The following is a 26,737-nucleotide window of genomic DNA, read 5'->3' on the forward strand; positions in this document are numbered from 1 at the left end:
ATACATCACAAAAGAGGAAAACTGTAATACCTGTTTATTCAGACACAGTTTCATAGAACATTAAATGTGAAATGAGATCTCAGGGTTAAAACCTGGTCACTGCTGCTTGTCCCACTGCCGCTTGTCAATTTCATACCACTCATGCATGATCTCTGTGCCTCTTCATGTCACTTTTACTGTGCTCCTTGTCAATTTCACGCCGAGGAGTGGGAGGAATTGGCAGCCAGTACACAGAGATCAGAAACAGAATAAATTGACAAGGAGTGGCGGAAAACTGTGAGCGCCTTCGAACTCAAGAATGCTGAAAACCTAGAGAGAGGTAAAAAAACCATCAAGAGTGTTGTTAAACTGACACAAGACTCTGAATCAGGAGTTGTACTAAATTATAGTGAGAGGTGAAGAGATCAGGAATAATGTCAAATTACAGTGAGAGACCAGGCATGGGGCTAAACTGCAGCAAAAGGAGGAAGTAAAAGGAGTTCAAAATTGGGAGAGGCAAAGATGACTTTATTAAAATTGAGAACAAATGAGAATAGAGCTTGTAAACCAGCAACACTGATTCATACTTCAATATGTGCAATGTGAATGTGTGAGGTTTAATAGAACTATTCCTGTAGCCTAGTGATAGTGATGCAGAGAGATGAGCATCGGTGATTTTCCAAAGTCATTGTTGGAATCTGTTAAAAGGATGAGGCACTCTAAAAGGGGGCCTGATTGTACGTGCCTTGTATCCATTCTAGATCCATTTCTGGATCTTTGGTCAGCTGCTGGTATGAAAGCACCCCCAAGGGCAGGAGAGGTTTGGCACAATTTAATAATGATTCCTCTGGTTAATTAATGAGCAGCACCAAAGGGCTCCAAAGAGTCCCATCCAGTCCTTGTCCCAAACAATGATGGCTGTGATACAGGGTATTGAGTCCTCTGCTTTGAAAATTTTTCTCCCCATGTAGGTACTTGTAGACTGTGCCCAAGACATCTCTTAATCTTCTCTTGGATAAACTAAATAAACTTAGTCTTTTTTTTTCTCTCACTGCAGGGCAGGTTTTCCAGACCTTGAATCATTCTTGTAGCTGTTTTCTGAATCCTTTCCAACTTATCAACTTCCTTCTTAGAGACTGGATGCCAGAACTGGTCATCGTATTCCAGTAACAGTCTCAATAATGGTATATACCTCCGGGGTGGCAGCTACCATGGCTCCACCAGCACATTTTGTCAGGAAAAAAGTACTTTAAGGCCCAATCCTGCAAGATGTTGAGCCCTTCTGAGATGTTCTGAGCATCCAGTGGCTCCATTGACTTCAGTTGGAGTTGAGAACACTGATCACCTTTTAGGAATGGGCACTTCATACATTACACAAACAACATTTTATGTAAACTAGATATCGAGATGTGATCAGGCTGGTTTTAATTTCCTCTCCCCTAGGACCCCTCTTTAGAAACAACCCTCTGCTTCATAAAATCCACATCTTCAAACAAGAGGCAAAAAGCTAAAATGGACTGTCACTGAGCTGGCTTCTTGACTGAACAAACCTCCCTTCTTTTGTCTTAGTTACCTTAGTAGCATACTAAATCTTAGACAACTTTAATAAATAAGATTTTCCTTCTTGTTTGTGTCAAAATATCCAGCATCAGTTTCGAGGAGATAATTACATTATCTAAAAATGTGGGCTATTCTCACATTTTAGAATAGAGATGCTGGGATCTTACGACCTGGCTAGAATCACAACTACAGTAAGACTACATACAATGCAGCCTTTTAATGACTGCTGATGGGCTAGTCTGTCCACAAAAATAAGCAAGCTGTATATTTTGGAAGGTGTGAAGTTTAGTTTTGTAAAAGATAGTTCACCTTCAGTACAGTTACAGGACAGGACATTGTTCTGCTCTGGAACCCTTCACTCATGTGAGCTGTTCCTTTATGTTCAGTTGCATTAGTCATGTGAGTAAGAGCTGCAGGATTGGGTCCCATGCTTGAAACTGTCAACTGACTGTCGGATTTTGAGCATCTAAACAAATGCAATGAAGAAAAAGAAAATGAAGGTTACTTACTTGTCACTGGAGTTATTCACGATGGGCTCTGCATATTCATACTCACGGGATGTGCCAGCTGGGTGCAGCTGACATGGAGGAACTCTTATTAGCAGTGAACTTAAGACCACCTTATCTTTATGAAAAATCATAAGTAGGAGATCTGTCATTAAAGCCTGTAACTCGCTATTGCTTTTTGCTGAGGTAATGGTTACAAGAAAAGAACTTTCTGAGACTCGTGAGGTGAAACAGTGCACATTTGACCAGTGGTTCAAATGGTGGCAACATGAGCTTTAAAAGAGCCAGGTTAAGATCCCAGGTCGGTATGGAGAGCTAACCAACAGATTATAAATTAGTTAATCCTTTGAGAAACTTTTTAACCAAATCATACACAAACAATGATTTGCCATTAACCCGTGAATGACAGGCAGATATCGCTGCTACATGAACTCTTATAGGTGACGATGGCGCAGTTGATTTAAAAAAACAATAGATATTACAAAACCTGAAGAACCTGAGCAGTACAGGGAGTATAGTTCTGATTTGACCACATTAAGTATCTTTTCCAAACTTCAAAGCTCCAGATCTGAGGAGTTTGGATATGAGAATAGAAGCTGTTGTTAAGGGCAAGACCCCTTCTATTGTGCATGATACTTTTTCTGAAAAGGAGGAACTAGAGCTGACTGAAACTGAGCAAGAAGTAGAGCCTAATTCAGAATGATAAACATTTCCTGCTAATGCTGGGGTGAACTCGGATCTGTCTTCTTCAGAGGATGTGAATGTGTTTCAAGATCTGTTTAAGAAAATGGTGAAAACTGTAGGGTTGCCTTCAGTTCCAGTCTCTTACCCAGTCTTTCACAAATTGAGCTCCTCAGCTAGAGTGACAGTGATTTACCATTGTTGGATGGCTTATCACAGCCAGCAAAGTCAATCTGGTCCACAGCATCATCCACTCAACCCATATCTAGAAAGCCTAACAAACTATATCAGTTCCCTCAGGAGGGTTTGGGGATGTTTCATAATCACTGAGTCCCAAATTCATTGGTAGTTGTAGCATCAATTCATTGATCAAAGAGTGGTACTGTATACACTATGCCCACTGATAAAGAAGGTAAAACAATGGATGTGTGGGGGAAGAAAATCTTTTCCTCAGCAACCTCAGGAATGAGGATAGCCAATTACCAAGCTGTCATGCCACCTTATCATTATCATCTTTGGAATAGGGTCACTTCCCTCATTAAGGTGATCAGAGGAAGTTGGCTACTACCGTTCTGATGGAGGGCCAAAATGTGGCCAAACATAAACATAGGACAGCATTTGATGCCTCAGATACTTCTGCTAAAGCAATAGCTTTGGCTATATCCCTTGACGACATGCATGACTGTGGTTTCTGTAATGCTTCCTGATACGAGAGCAAAATTTGATCTTCCAATTGAGGGAGATGGATTGTTTAAACTCTTCCACTGGAGGTACTGGAGACATACTCCTGGAATAGTCTTGTAGGAAAATGGCTAGGAGAGGCCAATAAGGCTGCCTTATCTATGGAAGAATTTGCCAGTCTTGCCAGCATAGAAATCTCAGATCCGGAGGATTCCCTCATAGATTTCCACCACAATTTCAACAACCACCATCCATCCATTAAACACACTTTAGAACATTCCCACACTAGCATCAACTTTCTGGATATCACGATCAGCTTCAGCAATAGCCTCCAGCCAATGATATACAAGAAACCCACAGATCACCACACCTACCTTCACAGATCCAATAACCACCCCAAACACACCAAGAAATCTATTATCTACAGCCAGACATGCAGATACCACAGAATATGCTCCAAGGCAAAGTCTGGAGTATACACCTTAACACACTTAGAACTTCTGGTGGAATGTCCTTGTTTGGAGAAGGCAAAGTAGATCATATCATGGAATGGGGCACCCAAATACCCTAGAGAACCTGCTTCAATATAAAAAAAACAAACCCCTCTGCTTACCCCTAGTTGTCACCTACTACCCCACACTAGAACCTATACAGGGTATCATCAAACATATTACAACCCATAGTTGATGGGGACCCCATCCTGAGAGAAATCTTTCCTGATCCCTCTCCTATGGCCTCTCCAAGCTTATCATCAGAACAAGCTCCTCACAGACCAGGACACACCAACTCAAAGCAGCACCAGATCCTGCTAAAACAACAGATGCAAAACCTGGAGACATATCTCCAATGCTATAATGATTAATACCCCCATAACACACCTTTCAAAATCCATAGGTCCTACACATGCCTATCACAACATGTGATGTACCTCATCCAGTGCACTAAATGCTCCAAGAACAACCATGTGGGTAAAATAAGACAATCACTACACTCTTGAAAGAACACACACCGAAAAATGATAGAATTCAAAACACCTTATCGCCTGTGGGTGAACACTTTTCACAAAACAGTCACTCTATATGTCACCTCTCAGTCCTCATTCTCAAAAGAAATCTGCACAACACCTTTGAAAGATGAGCCTGGGAATATAAATTCATAACTTTGCTAGACACTGAAAATCAAAGACTGAATAGGGACACTGGATTTATGATTTATTATAACAATTTATAACCCACTTACCCTCCCCAGCCCAGCTTTTCTTTTCCTTTCCCCCTATGACTGGAGAGATGTTCACAGACCACTTCACTTTGAATGGTACCTTGAAATATACGTTAATTACTTATGCCTCACTATCTGTTCTACCTTATATTTAGCTGTGACACTCAGAGTACATGACCTGACCTGAAGAAGAGCTCCGTAGAAGCTCAAAAGCTTCTCTCTCTCACCAACAGAAGTTGCTCCAATAAAAGATATCACCTAGCCCACCTTGTCTCTGTGACATCATGAGCATTTAAGGACTGATTCTCTGAGGTTCTGCTCACCCTCAACTTCCTTTGATGTTAGCAGGATATGAGGGAGATCACCACTTCTCAGGTGGGGCTCATCGCAATTCTAAAGTCCATCCTGCACATTTATTGTTTGTTTGTTTTTCCACACACCATGGCAAAACAAAAAAGCATAATAAGTGCTAAAAGCCTTATCCCTTAGAAATGTTCCTAAATGTTATTGGGGTCAGTCCTCTGCTGGCATAACTCTACTGAAGTGGCATTACATCAGCAGAGAATTTGGTGTATTAACTATTGCTTGAATGTGACTTTTATAATATAAGTAGCATGAGAAGGGAACTTCTCACTAGCTGAAAAGGAAACACTAAGAGACAACTATTTTACTTTGGATCATATGACCTGCTCTTAAAACAAATACTTGTGTCTGGCAATACAAAAGGTGTTATACCCATGTGCCACATGCCAGCTCCCTCTCTGGAGCACTAATGTTCTTAGAAATGGGCCCTTGTGATCAGTGTATTGAGCTTAATATTGTTGGCATAGGAAAGCCGTTTGTATCGCACTACCACTGAAAGCCTATGCTAGCAATATTGGCTATAAGTGGAGAGCATTTTATTATTTCTCATATTTAAGCATGTTTTTCTCAGTAGAAGTGCTTCTTTTAATGATGGATTTTTGGTGATGTGAATATAAAATACATCACAACCCCAGTATCTTTTAATTTTATGGATGGCACAGCTTAAAATCCAGGTATCAAATAAAATTACTACTACTGAGAGTGAATAAAAGTTGGAAGGTCTGGCAGTTAAAATAACCCTATTGTCACCCTAAATGCAGGCTTGTTTTAATTGAAATCTAGTGGTAGCTTTGAGACAGCTGCTATATCAAAAGCCAATGAGAGCCTGCTGAGGTTAAAAGAATACAGGCTGTCTAGATCTCCACTCAGCTCAGGTGGCATCACAGTGTGCAGAGCAATAGATAGCTAGATTAACAAAACTGGGGTTTTAAAACACTAATAAGCAAAACCCTCGTGTAGTTTTATCCCTGGGATGTTTGTCTTTTTCATAGTAAAACATGTCTCTCTCTTAATCAAAAAGTGTAATGTAAAAATGTGCGGTGCTGTGGAGGGACTGTTTTCTCCACAAGACCCTCCTCCTATTTAGCAATATGGGAAGGGCAAAGTGACTGCAACTCCATGAGACCTATTAATAACCTCCAGCTTGATAACCTGTTATACGTTTGCAGAAACTTAGTGTATGTATAAATATACAATAGGGGATAATCCTGCACTGGCAGAAAATCGACTAGATGACCAAAGGGGGTCTTTTCCATAACTGCTGTTCTCCTCACATCTTGCAAGATGGTAACAGGGTCCCGTAGCAGAGGAGCAGATATGTAACTCCAATAGGAGATTTACCTGTGGTTATCACAGGTGTAAAACTTGGAGGCATTTCTCAATATTTTGCTGCCTTCGATATTCTCCAGTGAATCATAGGACTGGAAGGGACCTTGAGAGATCTTCTAGTCCAGTCCCCTGCACTCAAGGCAGGACTAAGTATTATCTAGACCATCCTTGACAGGTGCTGCCTTAATTTCCATGCCTACCCAATCTAAAACTAAAGATTTCTGACTTCTCCTCCGGGGCAGCTATTGTAGCTCTAGCTGCTTCTTTCTTTTTAATTACTATTTGAAGAATTCTTATTAAGTTAAGTCCATGCATTCTGATTATATGAAACTAAAAGCAGGCAGACTTAGTTCCCAACCAATGAACTACAGAGATGCCTAGTAATCTGGCTTTATTTTCTTTTTCTTTTTCTTTTGTGGGGTATCCCCAGGAATTGTTACTGGGGCTGAATCAAACCTGTGGCTGTAGAGGACCTTGAGTAGAGGTGTTAAAAATGGGAAGCCAATCTCAGGGCTTTACAGAGAGCCCTTGATTTTCTTGTACCAGCCCTGACTATTGTTGTAAACAAACAAAAGGCCTTCCCCAGTTAAACCATGGGGGTTACACTGCAACATGAATATAAAACAGGTTAACTGAAAGGTCATCTGTCACAGTGCTCTTCATTGTCATTCAGAAGCCCCGAGCTTAGTTCCTTTAGTCAGTCTCATGCTCCCTGGATAGCAGGGTCTGCAGGCACATTAGGGAGGCAAAGCATTCTGCCCTCAAAAGGAAAAGGAGTGTCTTGTAGCTAACCCTTCAAGCTGATTAAAGAGCATTGCTGACAGGCTGTGAAAGCAGTTGCATTCATGGAGCATGTGAGCTGAGGAGGATAAAGCAGCAAGAAAAATGGATGACCCTCAGAGCTCCAGCAGAGATGTTTAAGGGCAGGACAGCGATGGGGGAGATTAGTGCACCCACCTGACCTCCTTCAGTGTCTCTGACTTTAGACTATTTAATGGTATCATGATAGGTTTATAATATGTAGCACTAAGGACAGTCTTGGAAAAGTTCGCCATAAACTATTAATTTGTCTCACTTTCCTTGTATCTACAGTTGTGTAATGTTTATCACTAGCTCTTGCAGGGCTTGAGTGCCCTTTTCTCCCACCGAGGTCCACAGCAGTTGACAACACAGAAGGCACTTGGCACATTTCAGGACAGGCGTTGAAATAGCTTTGAGGAACCCTGAGCCTGTTGCCTAGCAGTACTGAGTACCTGCAAATCTCCTTCCCCCCCCCCCCCCCAGAACTGTCAAGGTGCTCAGCATCTCTGGAAATCAAGACACTTCCATTGAGGCACTTAAATATGGAGTTGAGTGCCTAGCTGTGGGCTCCTGGGCTGGAAAATGTTAACCCAATGATTTATGGCTAACCTTAAAGGGTTTATAACTGTATGAGTGTAAAGTTTACAGATGCAGTCTTGCACTTCTTACTCAGGCAAAATTCCCATTTTGGGTGTTTTGCCTAAGAAAAGAGTTTGCAATCAGTCTCTATTGTCTGTGATCTGAACAAGGAATAATTCTTGTCCTGTTTGTCTCAGATTTTGTCCACTTCTCATTCTTCTTTCCTGGTATAAAAGCCACAGTTAAAAGGATGAAGGCAAAAAAGAAAAAGAAAGCTGCTAAGTAAGTCCATGTGAACAGAATGCATAATGGATGTCCACAAAATCTATGTATTAAGAAACAGAACCCAAGTTCTTATGGACTACACTACACAACCCATGAGGAACCAGCTGTGCATTTATTATGCCACTTTTGGAGGACGAGGAGGAGGACTTTCAGTTCTTTCTCAGATGGATAGTCTTGAACAGTCCATTTCACAAAACATTAGTAAGCGGAGATTTGGGGAAAATTCCATTTTTCCACTTTAAAAATGAGTTATGAGCTCTGGAGTTCACTGGCTTATTTTTCTTGTTTAGGTAAAACAGACATCTATAAAGATGCAGAAAATGAGAGGGAAATTGCCTTAAGCATGTGTAAGGAGATTAGTTAGCATGTCATTATAATTTATTAATACTTTATAGGCATTGGTGTTCTTAATATCAATATCTCAGAGGTATATTGTTAGAGCATTGTGCAATTTTAGCTATAAGACTTTTAAATTATGCCTACACTACTGCCTACGTCGGCAAAACGTAGGTCACTCAGGATTGTGAATATTCCACCCCCCGAAGCGACATAAGCGCTAGAGTGCACACTGCTATGTCAGTGGGAGAAGCTCTCCCGCTGACACAGCTATGCCGCTCCTGGGGTTTATGCCGCTCTCCCGTCGGCACAGAGTGTCTTCACCACACGTGCTGCAGAGGCACCGGTACAGCTGTGCTGCTGCAGCGCTATAAGTGTAAACCTGCCCTAATAAAGCTATTAGGAGTCAAATCCAGCTAAATTCTCTTCTACCTCTTTGAGGATTTAGGAGTGGCCATCCCAGCAGAAGCAGTGGGAAGTGCTAAATGACAATATTTTCTTTTCTAAGCTAATTCAGTTGTTCATTTAGGGCTTAACTCAGAAACAAACAAATCTGCCTCAGCTTCAGAAGCCCCCTACTATATTTACCCTTATGCAGTGTAGAGTGCATGCATAGGCTTCCGTGAAAATTTCTCAGGCATTGGTAGAAAAGTCACATGTCAGGCATGGCATGGGAGTCTCTACTTAGGTAGACAGATAGCATTTATGTGGATTTTATGGCTTGCTACAATTATTATCTCCAGTAATTATCTGGTTCAGGTGGCGGAGTTCCAAAGAAGAGGGAACAAGGATCACTAGCAGTAGATAGATGATGGGTGCTGGGAGGTTGGTTCCCCTCCCTCTTTTTTCTGGTTTACAGACTCTTCATGTGTGTAATTAATTGGAGTAATCTTGAAACACGGAGGGAAACAGGGAGATTATGGGGGAAAAGGGATGTTTAAAATTCCCTGCACTCTCTGAGAGACAAGAGGTACTTAATGGAGTTCTCACAGGAAAAAAGGAAATACTTATGGAGCAACCCAGGCAATTATCGGGAAGTACCGTATGGGGTTCTTGATTAAGTGCTTAAATCAGTTAGGCCCAGATCCTGAAATGCAGAGTCAACTACACTGAAGGATCAAGTCTTTAACTTTTCCTCTTTTTATTTTCTTACACTCAGAAGAGATGAACCTTGAAAATATAATTTCTTCCCTTATCTGTTCCATATTCCATTGGGAAACCATTTGTTTTTTTCTAGTTTAAGTGGAGCTGCAATTAAGATATCTGTTTGCCTAATAATTTCAGTTTATATAACAGCTTCTTGCACCAAAGCAACTTGGTTTATGTATATTGCATCAGCAAATAATATTTTTTAGTTAACTGCTACTGCAGAGAAAATAGGAGAGCACAACACCTCAGTCCTATGGTGTTTTTGGAGGTCCCACACCATAGCAGGTATTAAAATCTGCTTTATTTAGAATCTGAAGGATATTCTTAACCAGATTATAACTATTTCAGATAAAATTAGTATTAGGTATAAATGGTATTAGTGTCCTTTTAAAAAATCAGGATGCTTTGTGGCTTAGTGATTATGGAAAGGACTTGATGTCAGGCAATCTAGCTGAGTTAGTCTCAAATCAGAATCCTAAAATCTAATTGGGATGCAAACATCAGCCCATCTAATACTGGAGAAATATATGTATTTTATTACAGGCATTGTTTTTTCCCCTTGTCTCCCTTGTCTCCATCAGAAAAAAAAAATAACAGGAGACTGAGAAAGGAATAGAAATGAGTGCGGATGGAGCAGAATGCAACAGCCACAAATAATAAAATATTTCATAATTTAATTTCACACTCACTAGGCTGCAGAGGCATTGCAGACTGTGGGGAGAATAAGTTAAGAAGGGTACTGGTCAGACAATGGAAATATTGGAGTCTAAAGAAGCCTGACAGCTTTCAAAAAGTGAATGGAAGATTTCCTTTCCCCTCCTTCCATTCAATATAGATTAATGTGACCTCTGGAGGGAAACTCTTCAGAACCCCCTCAGTGGCTTTTGCAGTGAAATTTATATTTGTACAGTACATGAAGAAAAAGTTCAAATTCAATTCTTGGCCTTTAGAAAGTTTCTGTTTTTGTTTTTTATGGCTATTATTTATTTTATTTTAAAGGTTGTACTTCTTTCATGGTCCCATGATCTCTAAGTTCTTTGGCTGGCCTATAACCTTTCAACCTTGCACTACATGTTTCTTTTCTAAATTGGCCAGTGTTGAGACATCACTGGGGGAATATCAATGTTATTATAAAAGACAGCATTCTCTCCAAAAATGTCAGAATGAGTGAGTCACTGCACCTGACTGCTTAGCTTTTGTCAAGCAGCAAGGAAGGTTTGAAAGCCAGGTTCAGTTTTTTTCCAGCTAACTTCTGTTTAAAGTATTTTTAAAAGACATTTTCCCTGGCATCCTTTACAACAGAGGCAGTGGAACTAAATTTTGCTTCCTTAGCCACAAGAGAGAAGCCCTGGCTTTGGGCAAAAATTACAAGCAATTTCACATCAGTGCTCAGAGGCAGCATTGTAAAACTTGAAGACAAAAATTAAAGGTGTGCTGGTGAGTTTGACCTATTCTTACTCCTGGGTTTCTCTGCTTTTCTCCTCCTGTTCATGTCCTCTGTTCATTAGGAGCTCGACTAGATGGGAATCAGATTAAGAGCTCTATTTTAATCTCAAGAACATGAATGTGCGTCATCTTGCATCTTGAAAAATCCAACACTATGGATGCGTGTTTGGTCCTGGCAGAAGATTTTTTTTCAGGATACATGGCAACACATGTTAGATTAGGAATGAGATCCTCATCTGCAATAAAGCAGCATTGCTCTATTGCGACACCAGTTTACACCCTCTGGGGGTCAGGCCCAGAAATAACACCTTAACTTGTTATGCGGCCATAATGAATTTTCTGTCTCCCTTCATGCGATGTGTTTGCCTCACAATATGCATAAACTGAAAAATGAAAAACATACTGGATGAATTCCTTCCCAGATGCAACTCCATTGACTTGAGAGGGGTTATACGATGAATTTGGGCCATTCAAAAAAAATGTGTCATTTAGTAGCTTATACCTTGTATTATTTGCCTAGAGAAATCCTGTGTGACAAGTCATTTCCAAAATAAGGGTATATTCAAAACAACATTATATCCATGGTATTTGAAGTGGTGCTGAGAAATGTTTATCATTGCAGTGAAACTATGTTTGGCCACAGTTTACTCGCACTTCATGCTGACACCTGCTATTAGCAACACGTAATTATCCTAGTGTAGACAAGGCTTGAGAAGTGTGAAAGTCCATGCTAATGCATTGAAGCCACTTGGAATTTTCATTAAATCATAATCAGTTTCCTTCTAACCAATTTCCCTATATGAACAGGTTCTACTGTATGTAATTGGATTGTGGGAGGGGTAATAAACACTTGAATAGAACATAAGATAATTGTTTTAGTTAGTTATGCTATTTTGGTCTGTAGTGTTGAATGTAGCATCGGTTGAAGATAAAGCATCAATTCTGCATTGTTCCACTACAGTCAAGAGATGCATATGTTGCTGCTCTGCAGATTTCCTTATTCAAGGCTTTATTTCTATTTTTTTGCCTAGAAAACCAATGTAGGTCTGTTCTGATCCAAGGTTGAACAACGTGCTGTGGTCCAACCCTTGAGTACGCACTTTCTAGCTAGTACTACTAAAAATAGAATACATTTCTTGCTAAGTGCTGCAGTGTCATTGTCCACACCAGTGCCAGGAGGATAAAGCATGAGATCCAACAAGAGAAGAATTGGGGATATCCTGTTCGGTTATTTCACAAATCTCTTTCCAAAAGTATTGGTCTCTGGTACATTGTATTTCTGAGTGATAAAAAGTGGGAGTGGTCTGATTGCATTTTTGTAGCATTTGAGCGAAATCATCTCCGTAGTAATGGCATGCTGAAATCAAGCACCTGTAGCCTATGAACATCTGTGCTAGTCTCAGGCTACTGTATACCATCAAGTTAAGCACTGCTCTTAAAGCACATGACCATTCCTATGTTATGTCTATATTTTAGACCACTGGAGTACTCTTTTTCAGGGGGAACTTTAGAGAAAGACATATTGATAACAGGATGAAATAAATGTCCTGCAGTGCCCTCAATTAATAGCAGTTTCTTCAGTGACTTTACAGCATTTTTTTTTTTTTGCCTTCAAATTTTTCTTTTTAGTGGGAAATCTGATTCATATGTAGTAACAGTAGGATAACACAGGATGGAGTCACTTTGGTCTTTACAGTGATGTATTCCTTTCTTATGTCAATGTCAGAGGCGGTGCTCGTCCATTGGGGGCCCTAAGCAGTAATATTTTGCCCCCCGCCAATATTATTAATAATAATGATAATAAAAAGTGAATAGGGGGCCCCTTGAACTGCTAGGGTCCCTAAGCAATTGCTTAGTCTGCTTATGCCTAGTGCTGGCTATAGTCAATGTTGGTAAATTGGGTGATTGTTTTCCAAGGGTAGAGCGGGATTACCATTGAATGGTGTGATCCAGGATTTTTCTACCTGGAATCTTACATTTTTTCACAGTCTCAGTCTACAGAATACAACCACTGACAATGGGATTTAACATTGCATTTAAAGGGAGGTAGTCTATTGGAAATAGTAATCTGCATCCTGCTACAGACTCATAGACTTTAAGGCTAGAAGGGACCATCATATTCATCTAGTCTGACCTCCTGCACATTGCATGCCTCAGAACCTCGCCCACCCACTCCTGTAATAGACCTGTAACCTCCAGCTGAGTTACTGAAGTCCTCAAATCATGATTTAAAGACTTCAAGTTACAGAGAATCCACCATCTACTCTAGTTTAAACCTGCAAGTAACCTGTGCCCCATGCTGCAGAGGAAAGTGAAAAAAACCACAGGGTCTCTGCCAATCTGATCTGGGGGAAAATTTCTTCCTGGCCCCAAATATGGCGATCAGTTAGATTCTGAGCATGTGGGCAAGACCCACCAGCTGGACATCTGGCAAAGAATTCTCTGTAGTAATCCAGAGCCCTCCCGCTCTAGGGTCCCACCACCTGCTGCTGGAGATATTTGCTGGGCCAGTTGTAGATTAGCTACATGCCATTATAGGCAGCCTCATCATACCATCCTCTCCCCATAAACTTATCAAGCTCAGTCCTGAAGTCACTTATGTTTTTTGCCCCCACTGCTTCCCTTGGAAGGCTATTCCAGAACTTCAGTCCCCTGATGGTTAGAAACCATCTAATTTCAAGCCTAAACTTCTTGATGGCCAGTTTATATCCATTTGTTCTTGGGTCCACATTGGCACTTAAATAACTCCTCTCCCTCCCTAGTATTTATCCCTCTGATGTATTTATAGAGAGCAATCATATCCCTCCTCAGTCTTCTTTTGGTTAGGCTAAAGAAGCCAAGCTCTTTGAGTCTCATCTCATAAGGTAGGTTTTCCATTCCTCTGATCATCCTAGTAGCCCTTCTGTGCACCTGTCCCAGTTTGACTTCATCTCTCCTAGACATGGGAGACCAGAATTGCAGACATATATACTGCTCTCTTTGCACTCAATGTTACATTGTGTATCTTATGTTCTATTGTGCTGCATATTCCATCTGTGAGGCCCACTGCCTCCTTTTTTCTTTACCAGAAGTAAGAAAGTATTTATTTTCCTATATCTGGGGCCTGATTCTGCACCACTGAATGCCAATGAGATATAAACCCTACTCTCTTTCCAACTGTTTTTCCCATTTTTTAATTCTTACCTTGTGCCAGGTGAATTGGCCTTTCTATATCACACCTGCCACCTGAACACCTGTACCACACCTCCATGCCAGAATTTGCTTTTCTGGAGGCAGCACTTGGTCTGTGACTGACAGGAGGGTATCTGTGGCAGGATGGATTTTCTCTCTCTCTTTGCCTAAGTTGTTGGCACTCTGTGTTCCTTTCTCTGCATTCTATCTATACATCATATGTTTTACTCTAGTCTTTTTCCTTGCTCATCTGGTTCTATTCCTACCGGCCCTGCTCAATCACTATTTTCCTTAAATGACTGCAGGTTTCTGGAATCTACAAATAGGGGATCTGCTGTTTTTCTTTTTCACATTAACTAACTGACCCTATCTACTTTGTTTAATTCAAAATGTTGAAAAAAATCAGTGTTCACAAAGTGAATCTGACCCTCAGATATGCACAGGGAAGAAATTAATTTCCTGTATATTTTGTAAGATACATTAATGTATGTTTTCAAATTGCTTAAAATGTGCCTATCCCAAAGTCTTGGTGCATATTCAAACTTTACCAGTAAAGACATATACAATTCCTTATCATTGTTATGCATTTACATTTGTTTTCCCAAAGTTGTACAGTATTTAAAGTTAGATGGCTCTTGCCTTGAAGAGATTAGAGTCAAAAATGCATCTGTCTATTTATTTGGCCCTCATCACCATAGTGTCTGAGCACTTCACAATCATTTATGTATGTATTAATATATTCTCACAACAGCATGGAGAGATAAGTAAGTATCACCCCCATTTTACAGATGGGTAATTATGTCACAGAGAGTAAGTGACCTGACCAGGGTGACACAGGAAGCCTGTGACAGAGCCGGTAATTAAACTAGTATCTCCTTTGACCAATCTAATGCTTTAATCACAAGGCAGTCAGCATTGGACTTTTGTACTCTGATCTTTTACCCAGGAAATAGCAGAGTGGAATCTGAATAAACAGAGTGCAAGTTGCAGTCACTTACCTTTTTCTCATGAGTGACAATGATTTTGTCCCCTGCTACAGGCTTTGTTATCTTTGTCTCAGTTGTCTGTAACTACTAGACCTCTACCTGCTCCCAGAGTCAGGATGGGAAACCAAGAATAATACTGATGTCCAAAGTTACAATCAAAAGTTAAAGTTCCCTCAAACCAATGGCTTTCCGCTTTACTTCTCACTAGTTACTCCTATAGCTGAATTAAAGTCTGTGTTGTAGATCTGATGGTGTTGAGTTCAAAACCTGCTGATGCAAAAAGTTAGTGTAAGAATGATGGAGTAACTGCTGATTCTATACTGCAAAATGTATTTAGAATTAAATATACATGTTATGTTAATGTGTTTTACTATTGCATTTTTAGTGTTTATATTGTGGTTAATAGAAGCTGTCCCTTTAGAAACAGGGTGTGACAGACTGTGTTTGAGACCATGAGTGGGAGATTTTCCTGGGTTTACAGAATGGAAAACTGTGTCTGTGTAAAGCTCCAGAAAGGTCAAAAAGCTAGCCTCATTTGCAAAGGTGTAACACACTAGCATTTACGGGGACTGGATGTTGCTAATGAGCTATTGAGCCTTTCACCTGTTAGTCACTAGTTTATATCCTGTTCATCTCAGCAGAGATTATAAATTGGTCCCATCTGATGGATGTTTGGCAGTGCCCAGAGTATCTGTCTGATAGATAAGTGTTTCATTGGGAAGTAAAGCTCAGCAACTTCAGGCTTCGGGAAGCAAATTCCAAAGTTGAGACCCTCTGCCTGAAAATGCCCTGCCTCCCCCCACCCTTCGTGTTTAACAAGGGGGCTGTTAACTCCCAGTACCTCACTGGATGTCAAAATATCACAAGAAGATGGGTTAGGTCTCTTCATTGTTGAGACCAAGTTAGCTCCCTCCCAGTGGACATCTACAGGTACATCCACACTGCTGTAGGAAACCGGCAGCTGAGCTGGGTCAGCTGACTCAGGCTCACAGGGCTCAGACTGCGGGGCTATCAGACTGCAGTGTAGATGTCTGGGCTTGTGCTGGAGCTGCCCTTTGGTCAGCTTGAGTGACACACTGAAAACATATAGCCCCACAGACTGAGCTCCATGAGCCTGAGTCAGCTGACACAGGCCAGCTGTGGGTCTTCTATTGCAGTATAGACATACCTGCTACTGTCTACTGTGAAGGAGCTAACCAGGTCTCAACAATGAGGAGGCATGACCTGTCTTCTTGTGACAGCCCTAGCACACTGTGAGCCTGAGGCAGCTGACCCAGGCTCTAAGACTTGGTGCCACAGGTCTTTTATCACAGTGTAGACATACCCTATGTGCACTGAGACTCAGGTAGGCCTGGTTCAACCCCTGTTCAGATTGACAGCATGATGCTGGGCAATACAACTAGATCTCTCAATTTCCTATTTGTAAAGTGAGATTAATATTAACCTCCTTTGTCTGTCTTGTCTCAAACCAGCGGGGCAGGGAATATTTCTGCCTTTGTGTTTGTACAGCATGTAGCACCGCTGGGTCCTGAACTCAGTTGGCACCTCTAACTGCCACCATTCTACAAATGAATAATAACCTTACTAACGCCAATTTTATTCTGATGTGTGATATATGAATGAATAGAATAAAACTGGCTCCATTTTTCACACTCAACTTTTCAAATACAGATTTGTCAGGGCAACAACATAACTTGCAATCTGATAAAAATTATACATATTCTAACCTTGTGACAGCATGTGTCTTTGCATTTGTGGGCCCATGTGATAAATGAAGTGGAGGTAGCTCCCTTTGATGGACACCCAGACAGCCAGTTAGCTGTAAAATCCCTCCTGGTAGCTGTTCTCTACTTGCTTTACCTGTAAAGGGTTAAAAAGTCCCCCAGGTAAAGGAAAAAAAAAAGTGGGCACTTGATCAAAAAAACCAATGAGAAGGCTAGAACTTTTTAAAATTGAGAAAGAAACTTTCCTTTTGTTCTGTTGTTCTCTCTGGGATGCAGGAACATGGAGCAGCAATGCTATAAGCAGGAATGCTGTTTAAGGTTTGAACCAGGTATGAAAAATTATCTTCCATACCTAGAAGGAATAATTTGGATAGGGAATGTTTAGATAAATGCAGTCAGGTTTATTTCTTTATTTTGGCTTGTGGATCTCCTCTGTGCTAACCCCAGATGCTTTTGTTTGCTTGTAACCTTTAAGATGAACCCCAAGAAAGCTATTTTGGATACTTAATTTTTGGAACTGTTTTTTTAAAATCTAGCAAAAGCCTGTTTCAAATGTATTTTCTTCCTTTTCGTTTTTAATAAAATTTACCTTTCTTAAGAACAGGATTTTTGGTGTCCTAAGAGGTTTGTGCATATGCTGTTTGATTAGCTGGTGGTAACAGCTAATTTCCTTTGTTTTCTTTTTCAGCTCTTCCCCGGAGGGGTGGGGATGAAAGGGCTTGAGGGTACCCCACAGGGAGAAATGCCCAAGGGCTCCTTCCAGGTTGTTTTTTTTTTTTTTGGCATTTGGGTGGTGGCAGCATTTACCAAGCCAAGGTCAGAGAAAAGCTATAACTTTGGGAGTTTAATACAAGCCTGGAGTGGCCAGTATTAATTTTTAGAATCCTTGCGGGCCCCTACCTTCTGCACTTGAAGTGACAGAGTGGGGATTCAGGCTTGACAGTGACAGCTTGTGTCTTTGCATTTGTGGGCCCATCTTTGAATACCTTCTTTATAAATGCTCCGCCCCCCCCCATGAGTATCCCTTAGATATCTGATCTTACAAGAAAATCACTCTGCAGGGACCAGGACTGGAGGAATTCTATGTGCTCAGTCAGTGTCAGTGTTATTCCAGCATCTTGAGAGTGTGATCAAGAAGCTGAGATTAATTTATGCAGAAACTCCTCTGTTAATCAGCTGCCAAAGCTCTGGGTTTCGGTCAGTGGTTTTCAAACTGTGGGCTGTGACCAAGTACTGGGTCACAGAATGTAAGGCACTGGGTCATGGCAGCTCTGGTCAGCACTGCCGACTGGGACGTTAAAAGTCCCATCAGCGGTGTTGCCTGACACCGGGCACTGGAAGTGGCCAGCAGCAGGTCCTGCTCCTAGGTGGGCGGGGGGCCCACGGGGCTCCGCACACAGCCCCCACCCCGAGTACTGGCTCCATACTTCCATTGGCCGGGAACTGGCCAGTAAGAGCTTGGGGTGGGGGTTGGGGGGGGAAGAGCTGTGTGGGGATGCTTGCGTGCCTCTGCCTGGGAGCTGGACATGCTGCTGGCCGCTTTGAGGGCGCAGTGTAGTCCACGGTGCCAGGACAGGCAGGAAGCCTGCCTTAGCACCCCTGCTGTGCCGCTGACCAGGAGCTGCCTGAGGTAACCCCCTGCCCCAGCCCTGAGTTCCACCCCCTCAGCCAGAGCCCCTTTCTGCACCCAATTCCTCATCCCCCAGCCCAGAGCCCTGACCCCCCCACACACCCCAACCCCCTGCCCCAGCCCTGAGCCCCCTCCCACACTGTGAACTCCTCATTCCCAGCCCCAGCCTGCAGCCCTCACCCCAACCCTGAGCCCCTCCCACACGCCAAACCCCTCATCCCCAGCTCTGCTGGGTCACGGGCATCAATTTTCTTCAACTGGGTTGCCAGAAAAAAAGTTTAAAAACCACTGGTTTAAGTGATACTGAAACAATAAGTATTCCTTGTGTAAGCGGGGGAATAGTCCTGCTACTGTGGGGAACTTTCCTGGCTTCTGCACTACCCCGGTGAAGTGGGCTAGTGAAAGGATCCTAGTCCTCGCTCCCACTTCCTTTACCCAGTGGCCTCCCTGACCTTGAGGACTCCCCTTCCACTCTCTTGTCTGGCAGAGTCCTCGTAACCCCAACAAGGCTGGGCCCAGGATTCATGGGGGGGGGGGCTCAACCCCCAACCCTGCTGTGGTCACCTAGGACAGCGGCTAGGGTGTCCCCACTCCGGGGTACTCTCTCTGCACTGAGCACTTCTCTGACCCACTGACCATTACATACAATTTAAAGCAAATGCAAGTTATTTAATCAACAATTAATTTTAAAAAGAATAAGGAATAATGGGAAAGGTTAAAGGAAACACATCACCCTGCTCTGTGGCAGGGAACATCACAAACAGTGTCTCTGGAATGTCTGGGCAGTTCACAGTCTGTTCCTTGTAAGTCTCAGGCCTTCTTCTCAGGCCCTGGCTGTGCTGCAGGGATGCTGGGGGTTGGACACTTGCTCTGGTGGTGGCTACACGCTCTCAGACTCTAAGTGGTAGGACCCTTCTTCCCAGTGTCACCCCCGCCCTGTCGGGGTTACGATCCAAGCCTGGCCTGCAGAGCCTCTTGGCTGAGACGTCTCCCTGTGCTGGGCCTGCTGCCCAGGGTCCCCCTCAGTCTTCCCAGCTGCTCACCACACCCAGCTCTGGACTGCTCCAGCCCCAGCTCCACCACTCTGTCTCTTCTGCTCTGCCTCTAGCTCCCTGGGCTGCTTCTTTGGCCCCTCGGGCTCTGGTTGCTGCAGCTCTGCTCCCAGGACAGGTCTGCTCTGCAGGCTGCTTCTGTGACTCTGCTCCCAGCACTGACCAGCTTTGTAGGCTGCTTTTCTGGCCCCTCTGGCTCTGGTTGCTGCAGCTCTGCTCCCAGGGCAAGTCTGTTCTCTGGGCTGTGCCTCTGGCTTTGGGGCTGCAGCTCTGCTCCCAGGACAGGGTCTGCTCTCTCTGGGCTGCTTTTCTGGCCCCTCTGGATCTGGCACAGCTCTGCTCCCCAGCTCAGCCTGAGCCCCTGCTTTCTCCTTAGCTCAGCCCCACTCTGTCCGATCCAGGCAAATCCAGCTCACACAGAGGACGGGACCACCCTGGCCTCCTGACTCCCTGATTAGCCTGCCTGCCCTGTCATTCAGGCTGACCTGAAGCATTGGCCTCTCCCCATTGTTCCTGGGGACTGTCAGTCTCAGGGTCCTGATTTCCCATAGACCCTTCCCTTTTTAGTACTGGGAGCTAGCAACCAAAACACCCCAACTGAATGTTAGTAAGGGGGCAACAGTCCCCTTACATTTGCTCCATGACCATCTTTCCTAAAGATGCTTTAAAGTTACTGCAATTCTGGTTATTACATAGCAGGGTTGGGTCTTCTGAAAAATACAGGGCGAAGCCTAGCACTCAGCCTGCACCACTGACTCTCCAGCACCCAAGGCTTTGTGCTGTAGTTTGCAGAAGGACGCTGGCCCTATAATGGAGCACAGGCAGCATGCTACGCCAGGTATGGCAGGTTGCATGCCGGGCTTTGCTTTTACTGTGCAGAGGGCTCCTGCCCGCGGAACCGGCCAGACGGCCCCGAGCGCACGCTGGGCTTACGCCGGCCTGTGGCCGAAGGAGATGCCCGGCGTTGAAGGGAGCCCAAGGCGCAGGGCTGCGGAACGGTGTCGGGGCGCTGGCTGCCCTCGCGCGCTGCCCTGACTATTGAAAATTAGCAGGTGTCGGCGGCAGCTGCTGTCACCACGCGGGGAGCAGGCGGCGCAGAGTTTAACGGAGCAACCCCCCGGGTCGGCGTGGGAGGAGCCTGGGGGCAAGGCAGGAGGAGGGCAGCTCCCCGCCCTTGATTGGCGCAGGGGCTGCATGATGCCACGTCCGGTGGGGGAAAGCCCTGCCTTGCAGCGGAGCCTCCCCGCCCTCGCCCTCTTTGCAGGTGGTGCGCCGCTGCCGCCGGCCGGGCTCACTGCTCCTGCCGGGGACACGCGCGCTCGGCCCGCGCTCCTGCTGCTCCCGAGGAGAGCCGCGCCGCCTCCCCGCCCCAGCCGCTTCCACGCTCTCCCTTAGCGCCCGGCCTCAAACTTTGCCCATTCCGGGCTGTAATCCGTTTGCATCGCAACCGTCCCCCACAGCAGCGCCCTGCCGGAGCTTGGGGGAGATGTGCCCTCCGCACTGACCAGAGCGTTTACACACAAGTGGGATCTGCCTCTGCTGGGATCGGGGCCGGCTTCCATCCCCCAGGAGCTCCTGCGTTCTGAGTGGCGGCAGCTGCACCATCCCTGGGAAGTCAGCCCCAGAAGAGCCAGGATTTCCCCCCCGTTCTTCTTCTTCCCCCCCTTCGTGCAATAGCGCTTGGAAGTCACAGGCTCTCTCCGCAGCCCGAGATCTTGCATTGCTGTGCCTAGGTCCCAGTGATTTTTGCCTGTAGGTTGGGGACTTTTTTTACCCCCCCGCCCCCTTGCCATCTGATTTCCCCTGAGTGTTGTTTTCTAGTGGGGCGGGGAGGCAGGGATGCTAGGGGGAAGGTGGGACTGAGCTCCCCCCCCCATTCCGTGCACCGTGCCTGCAAACAGCGAGCGAGCGCCGGGCAGAGGGAGAGAGCCCGCTTTGCAGCCCGCGGTCAGCGGGACCTTGGGATTGTCCTTTGCGCTGCAGGTTCGGGGGGCTCGGCAGAGAAGGAGGATGCATTTCTTCCCGTGGGGATTTTGGCTGCTGTGTGTCGCCTCCTCCTCGGCTCGGGGTGACAGTGGCAGCAAAGCGAAGAGCTGCACCGAGGTCCGGCAGTTTTATGCGACCAAAGGATTCAGCCTGCACGGGGTACCCCAGGCGGAGATCTCAGGTGAGCCTCTCTTCACCCCCAGACCCTTCCCCCGTAACACAAGGCAGCGCTCTGCAAAGGCTCTCCCGTAGAGGGCAACCTCTGCTAGGAGCCCAGCTTCCTCGCCTCTCCAGCACTCAGCCTCCCAGCTCCCTGTACAAAGAGACTCCGCTTTGTCACGGTCCGTGGCTGGCTGGAAGGTGGGACTCAGGCAGGATGGTGCTTTGCAGAAGTGTGCAAACTGGGGGTGCTGGGCACCAGTTCCTGAGGTATTGGCAGGGTTTCCCCAAAATAAAGGGGATCTCTTCACCCTTCTGTACAACACTCCAGGGCGTCCCCGTCTCTTCCCATCAGGTTTCTAGTAAATGAAGAATGAACCCACCAATTCAACAGTGATTCATCCAAATAATGGTGTGATTTCCTCTCTCCTTTCCAGATGACCAGTGCAATTAAGTTGGTGTTTATTGCATAGGCAGGTAGTCTGTTCTGCAGTGTTGGGGTGAGGAGAAAAAAGATTTCTTGTAGCTTTGGGTTTTTTTTTTTTTAAAGGGAGTTAGTTAAAAGTCGGGAAGTGGTGAAAAGTCAGACTTTAGATTTCTTCTGGAGCAGGATGTGCCACACCTAACCCTTCTTAGCAATTGTAAAGTCTCCTGATATACAAGGTTTTACTTGATTCTCTGTGGTACAAACCTGTTTAATGTCAAAAGGCTGTGAGAAATCAGGTGATTGCGGTTCCTTTTTTTCCCTTTCATTATTGTACCGTTGCAGTGATCTAGGGGATTTGGGTCAGAACTCAGGATATTCAAAATCCCATGGGTTTGATTTCAAAGCTAGAAAGTGTCCCAAGGTTTACAAGAGAGAAGAATTGATTTTTTCCTAATCTTCTTTTGGATGAAAAACAGCTTAAAAAGCATTTGTCAGTTAAATATTGAAGTGTAAGTAAAATGACCTTTGTCAGGTGTTTGAAACAGGGCAGTAACCCCAGCCACCTACATCAGAGTTTATTCCTGCTTCCTTAATACTGTATTTGGAATACAAACTAAATGGGAGGGGGTTCTGTTTTTCTGTTTTTTGGCAAATACAGAGTTTTCTGTTCAGAAAATCTCTGAAACATAAACAATATCTAAGAGCCCGGTTAGGTTTTTGAAAGCCCTGGGGGAAAATATCTGCTGAGACTTGCATTTATTTTTGTTTGTTTATTTTTAAAGCTTTGCCTAGGTTCTGATTCACAGACTTGTGACCCCTATCTGAGAGCTTTCTTGCTCACTTGTGGGTGCTTCCTGTTTAGACAAAGCATAAGATGTGCAAGCGTTATGTGCCAGAGCCAACCTGCAGGGACATCTCCGCAAGACTGCAGTTTGTAGTTCATTTCTAAGCTGCAGAATTTCTTATGATGAATATACTTCAATAGTGTCGTTTTATGGGGAACATCATCATCATAAGACATACAAATGGAGAAGGCTGAACTTTTATCCATACAAATGTGAACTTTTTCTGTGTTGAAAGGTGGATTTTTAAAGTAAAATGGGAGGTTTCTGAGTGTGAAATAGTGGAGAATTTCAGTAGAGGGCTATTTTCTTTTTTTTTTAAGGGAGGGCAATGAATCCAGCGAAGGAAAAAAGACTCTTTTCACTTGATTACAAATTATCTGTAAGGGAGAGTTTAAATATGTCATGCAGTTTATAAAGTCTTCAAGGGAGTAAACATTTAAGAAGTATTGTCATGAGAGAGAGTACATGGGAGTGGATGAAACCCTAAATGAAATGATGGTAGTACAGGCTTCAGTGTTGATCATATTTTAGAATTGTGTGAAATTAATTGCATAAGATATAAATATCTTGTGTTCTCCGGTTCACTGTGTATAAAACTTCTTGTACCTAGAAGTGTTGAGATCAGTAAAGACAGATTTCTAGGAACCACATTTATTATTTCTAAATGGTTACCAGCATTCATGTTTGCAATCTTAAGCAATAATGATTGAAAATATAGTATCAAACTGTTTACCTTTGACAATATAGTATTGTAAACAGTGAAACTGTACAGTTAACTATTGTTGTAAAAACTGGTGGAATGAACAGAGAAAATATGGGGGAATGCTGTCTTCACATGTGAATGTTCTCCTGATAGCACAGCCAATTGTGTACTTCAAAATGAGAACCCTTTGTGTTCATTGTTGGTGACTGTCATATGTACTTCAAACTTCTAAGAATTTAGAACTTAGAATTTAGAAACTTTCGTCTGTATTCTCTTAATATCAATATAATAAAGATAAAAGGTGAATGTATTTGACTGTGAAAATGCACATGGCAATTTTGATTGGGCACAGAGTATATACTGTGTATGCTTCTGGTTTGACTATCCTATATATAGGATGTACTAATTGTTTAGATTATTTCAGATTAAAGGTTTTTTTAAATAGATTTTCAATGATAACTAAGCAAGAAACCATAATAACATTTTGTTTTAAGAGACCACTTTTTATAGCATTCCCAAAGGTACTGGGTAGAATACAGCTCCACCTTTATAAGCAAATCACTTATGTTAAGCCAGCAAATTTTGTTGTCCCTTTGAGTGGTCACTTAAATACAGTGAAACCTGTTTGTTACCCACTGTAATCTGTATGACAGAAATCTGATCAGCTCAAGATTCCAGTTACTTCTGTAAATGTCTACACAACAACAAACACTAGGAGCAATTTTAGTTTAGTAAGAAGTGCTGATTGGGGTAGTTTAGTAATGAGCAACCTGGCTCTGCTTTTACTGGAGTCCCTGTGAGAGAGGTTTCCCACTGCCAATCTTGTGGCTTGTCAGATGTGCAAGGATCGCCCTAAGGGCCACCAGTTCTTCACTCTTTGGCGGCAACTAACTATACTTTATCCTCTTCCTCTCCAAGAAGCTCCTACTGGTTTTCCTCCTCCCATAGTCTTCCTCTTTAGCAAAGGAGGAACTTGCTTTATTGCCCCATGGCTTTGGCTGCCAAGAGAGAACTATGGGTGGCCACCTTGCTCCTGGATTGTTAGGGCTGGCTCAGGAGTCTGGTATCATTAAAGGGCCCATACACCCCCAAATGCCTCTTGACTTCAGAAGAAGTTGAGGGTGTACCAGTCATGCAGGCTATGACTCAGAATGAGTTAGCTGCATTTATGTTGGTTTTAGCACACTTCAGACGTTTTAATCTGCAATTTTTAATGATTTAAGAGGATTATGACTAATATGAAACACCTTGGCTCAGCTGATGGTAGTTCCTGCTTATGAGAGTACAAAGCAGCTAGAGAGGTGACTATGCTGTTGTTGTTAGCTCATCAACATATACAGATCTGATTAAGGAAAGAGTCCAGCCCCCCCGGCTTTCTCATGAAATGTGCAGGGTGGGTTTCTAACTTTACATTAATGTTTGTACAATGCATTGAACATGTATAAGCACTCTAAATATGTCGGGTACTATTATTAAATGTGCTTTAGAAAAAGACAAGGTGTTAAATCTTATGGCTTTGAAGTCAATGGCAAAACTCCCAAACATTTAAAAAAAAAAATCTACCCGTATCAGTAATCTCCGCATCCCAACCTGACCCCCTGATTCCCATATAAATATATGTTTTAGGGATGATTTCTAAACTAAGGGGAGATACTCCCTCCCCCCTTGCACATGGTGCAGTTGGCAACGTTCGCCAGGCCCACATCTACTCAGCTGGTAACTGGATGGGCACAGGTTTCCTGCCATTTGGAGTGTATTCCCAGTGCAGGACTCATTGCCTGAAGACTTATTGTCCTTTTAAACCCCATAAAGACCACAAAATCTTGTGAAATATCCCCCCCCCTCATCACTAGTCCATTGCCTGGGGTGCTCTGAGTTGAGTTGGGGCCCTTTACACAGATTCTTGAGCAGGGTTATGTGTTTAAATTTGGCTGCTGTGAGAGGGCAATATGTTTGAATTCATTTACCCCAAGACATCGCTTCTCAAAACTTTGGTTCCCTCTCATGCTGAGACAGAGGTTGTATGAGATGGGAGTATCACGGGCAAACGGTGAGCAAACTGCAGAATTTATTTTCTGTGCGTTTTGAGATAGCGTGGGTTCCCACTTTTCAAGGCAATTCTGCTACTCACCCGTGTAAGTATCACTTAACCCTGTGCATTACTGTGTGCTTAGTTTGTCTGAGTCAGAACCACTTGCTTTCATCTCTCAACTCTTCTAGCCTCCCACAAACTATTCCTGTGACTACATTATGCTCTTTGTGAGAGAGACATTGTCAAGTGTATGTATGAGACGCATTGTAGGGATGTTAGCTAAATTAAGAATTGAGCAGTACTGTTCTTTTACTCTCTTTGCAGGACCTAATTTGATGGGGATTTCAGGATGTTACTGTGTTAATGACAAATATAGGAATTTTATTCGTTGAGTTTTTCTAGAGACCTGCGGTAATAAAGCTACAGGCACAATAACTAGTAAAACTACAGATGAGATGTAAAGAATAGAATGTGGGATTTTCTGTTCTCAAACCGCAGGTCTCTGCCACTTGATTTAAAGGTGAATCTCCATTATCTACCAGTAGTAGTAGCCAAATTTATTATATCATCTTTGTGTTGTAGCCATACCAGCTAGTTATGTTACAGTACTGGTGGGCTTGTTACGAAGAAATGAGATTAGCTGAAAGATATAAAAATTCTCCTGGTCCTGCACACTTGGTGGTAGTACTTCTGAAGAAGCAACACACACTACATTGTGTCCTGTTTTTACTAAATTTGGCAATGATCTTGGTATGAATATTGGAACAGGTTTTGGTTGAATTTGATCCTTTTCATGCCAAAGTCCTTTTTAAAAGATTGATATGTTTACATATTTTCTGCTTGGTGATTGTTTTGTTCCGTAAGTAAGTATGTGTGTATACATATTGTACTGAGAACTTAACAGAACAAACTCCCTCTGGTGGCTAATTAGTAGAGCCCTGCCAAATTTGTGGCCATGAAAAACACATCATGGCCCATGAAATCTGGTCTTTTGTGCGCTTTTACCCTATACTCTACCGATTTCACGGGGGAGACCTGCGTTTTTCAAATTGGGGGTCCTGACCCAAGAGGGAGTTGCAGGGGGGTCACAAGGTCATTTTAGGGGGGAT

At 43.4% G+C, this 26,737-nt stretch overlaps 1 protein-coding gene across 1 annotated transcript in view; it reads left to right on the forward strand.

Annotated features, from left to right (window-relative positions):
- The first annotated feature begins 20,714 nt into the window (after positions 1 to 20,714).
- Positions 20,715 to 26,737, forward strand: part of GPC1 (glypican 1) — a 324,164-nt gene continuing 318,141 nt past the window's right edge. The window contains exon 1 of the mRNA XM_073360055.1: positions 20,715 to 21,643. Coding sequence (XP_073216156.1) covers positions 21,487 to 21,643 — 157 coding nt within the window. The 5' untranslated portion in view covers positions 20,715 to 21,486. The remainder of the gene's footprint in view (positions 21,644 to 26,737) is intronic.

This window comes from Lepidochelys kempii, chromosome 9 (genome assembly GCF_965140265.1).
Source record: "Lepidochelys kempii isolate rLepKem1 chromosome 9, rLepKem1.hap2, whole genome shotgun sequence".
NCBI lineage: Eukaryota > Metazoa > Chordata > Testudines > Cheloniidae > Lepidochelys > Lepidochelys kempii.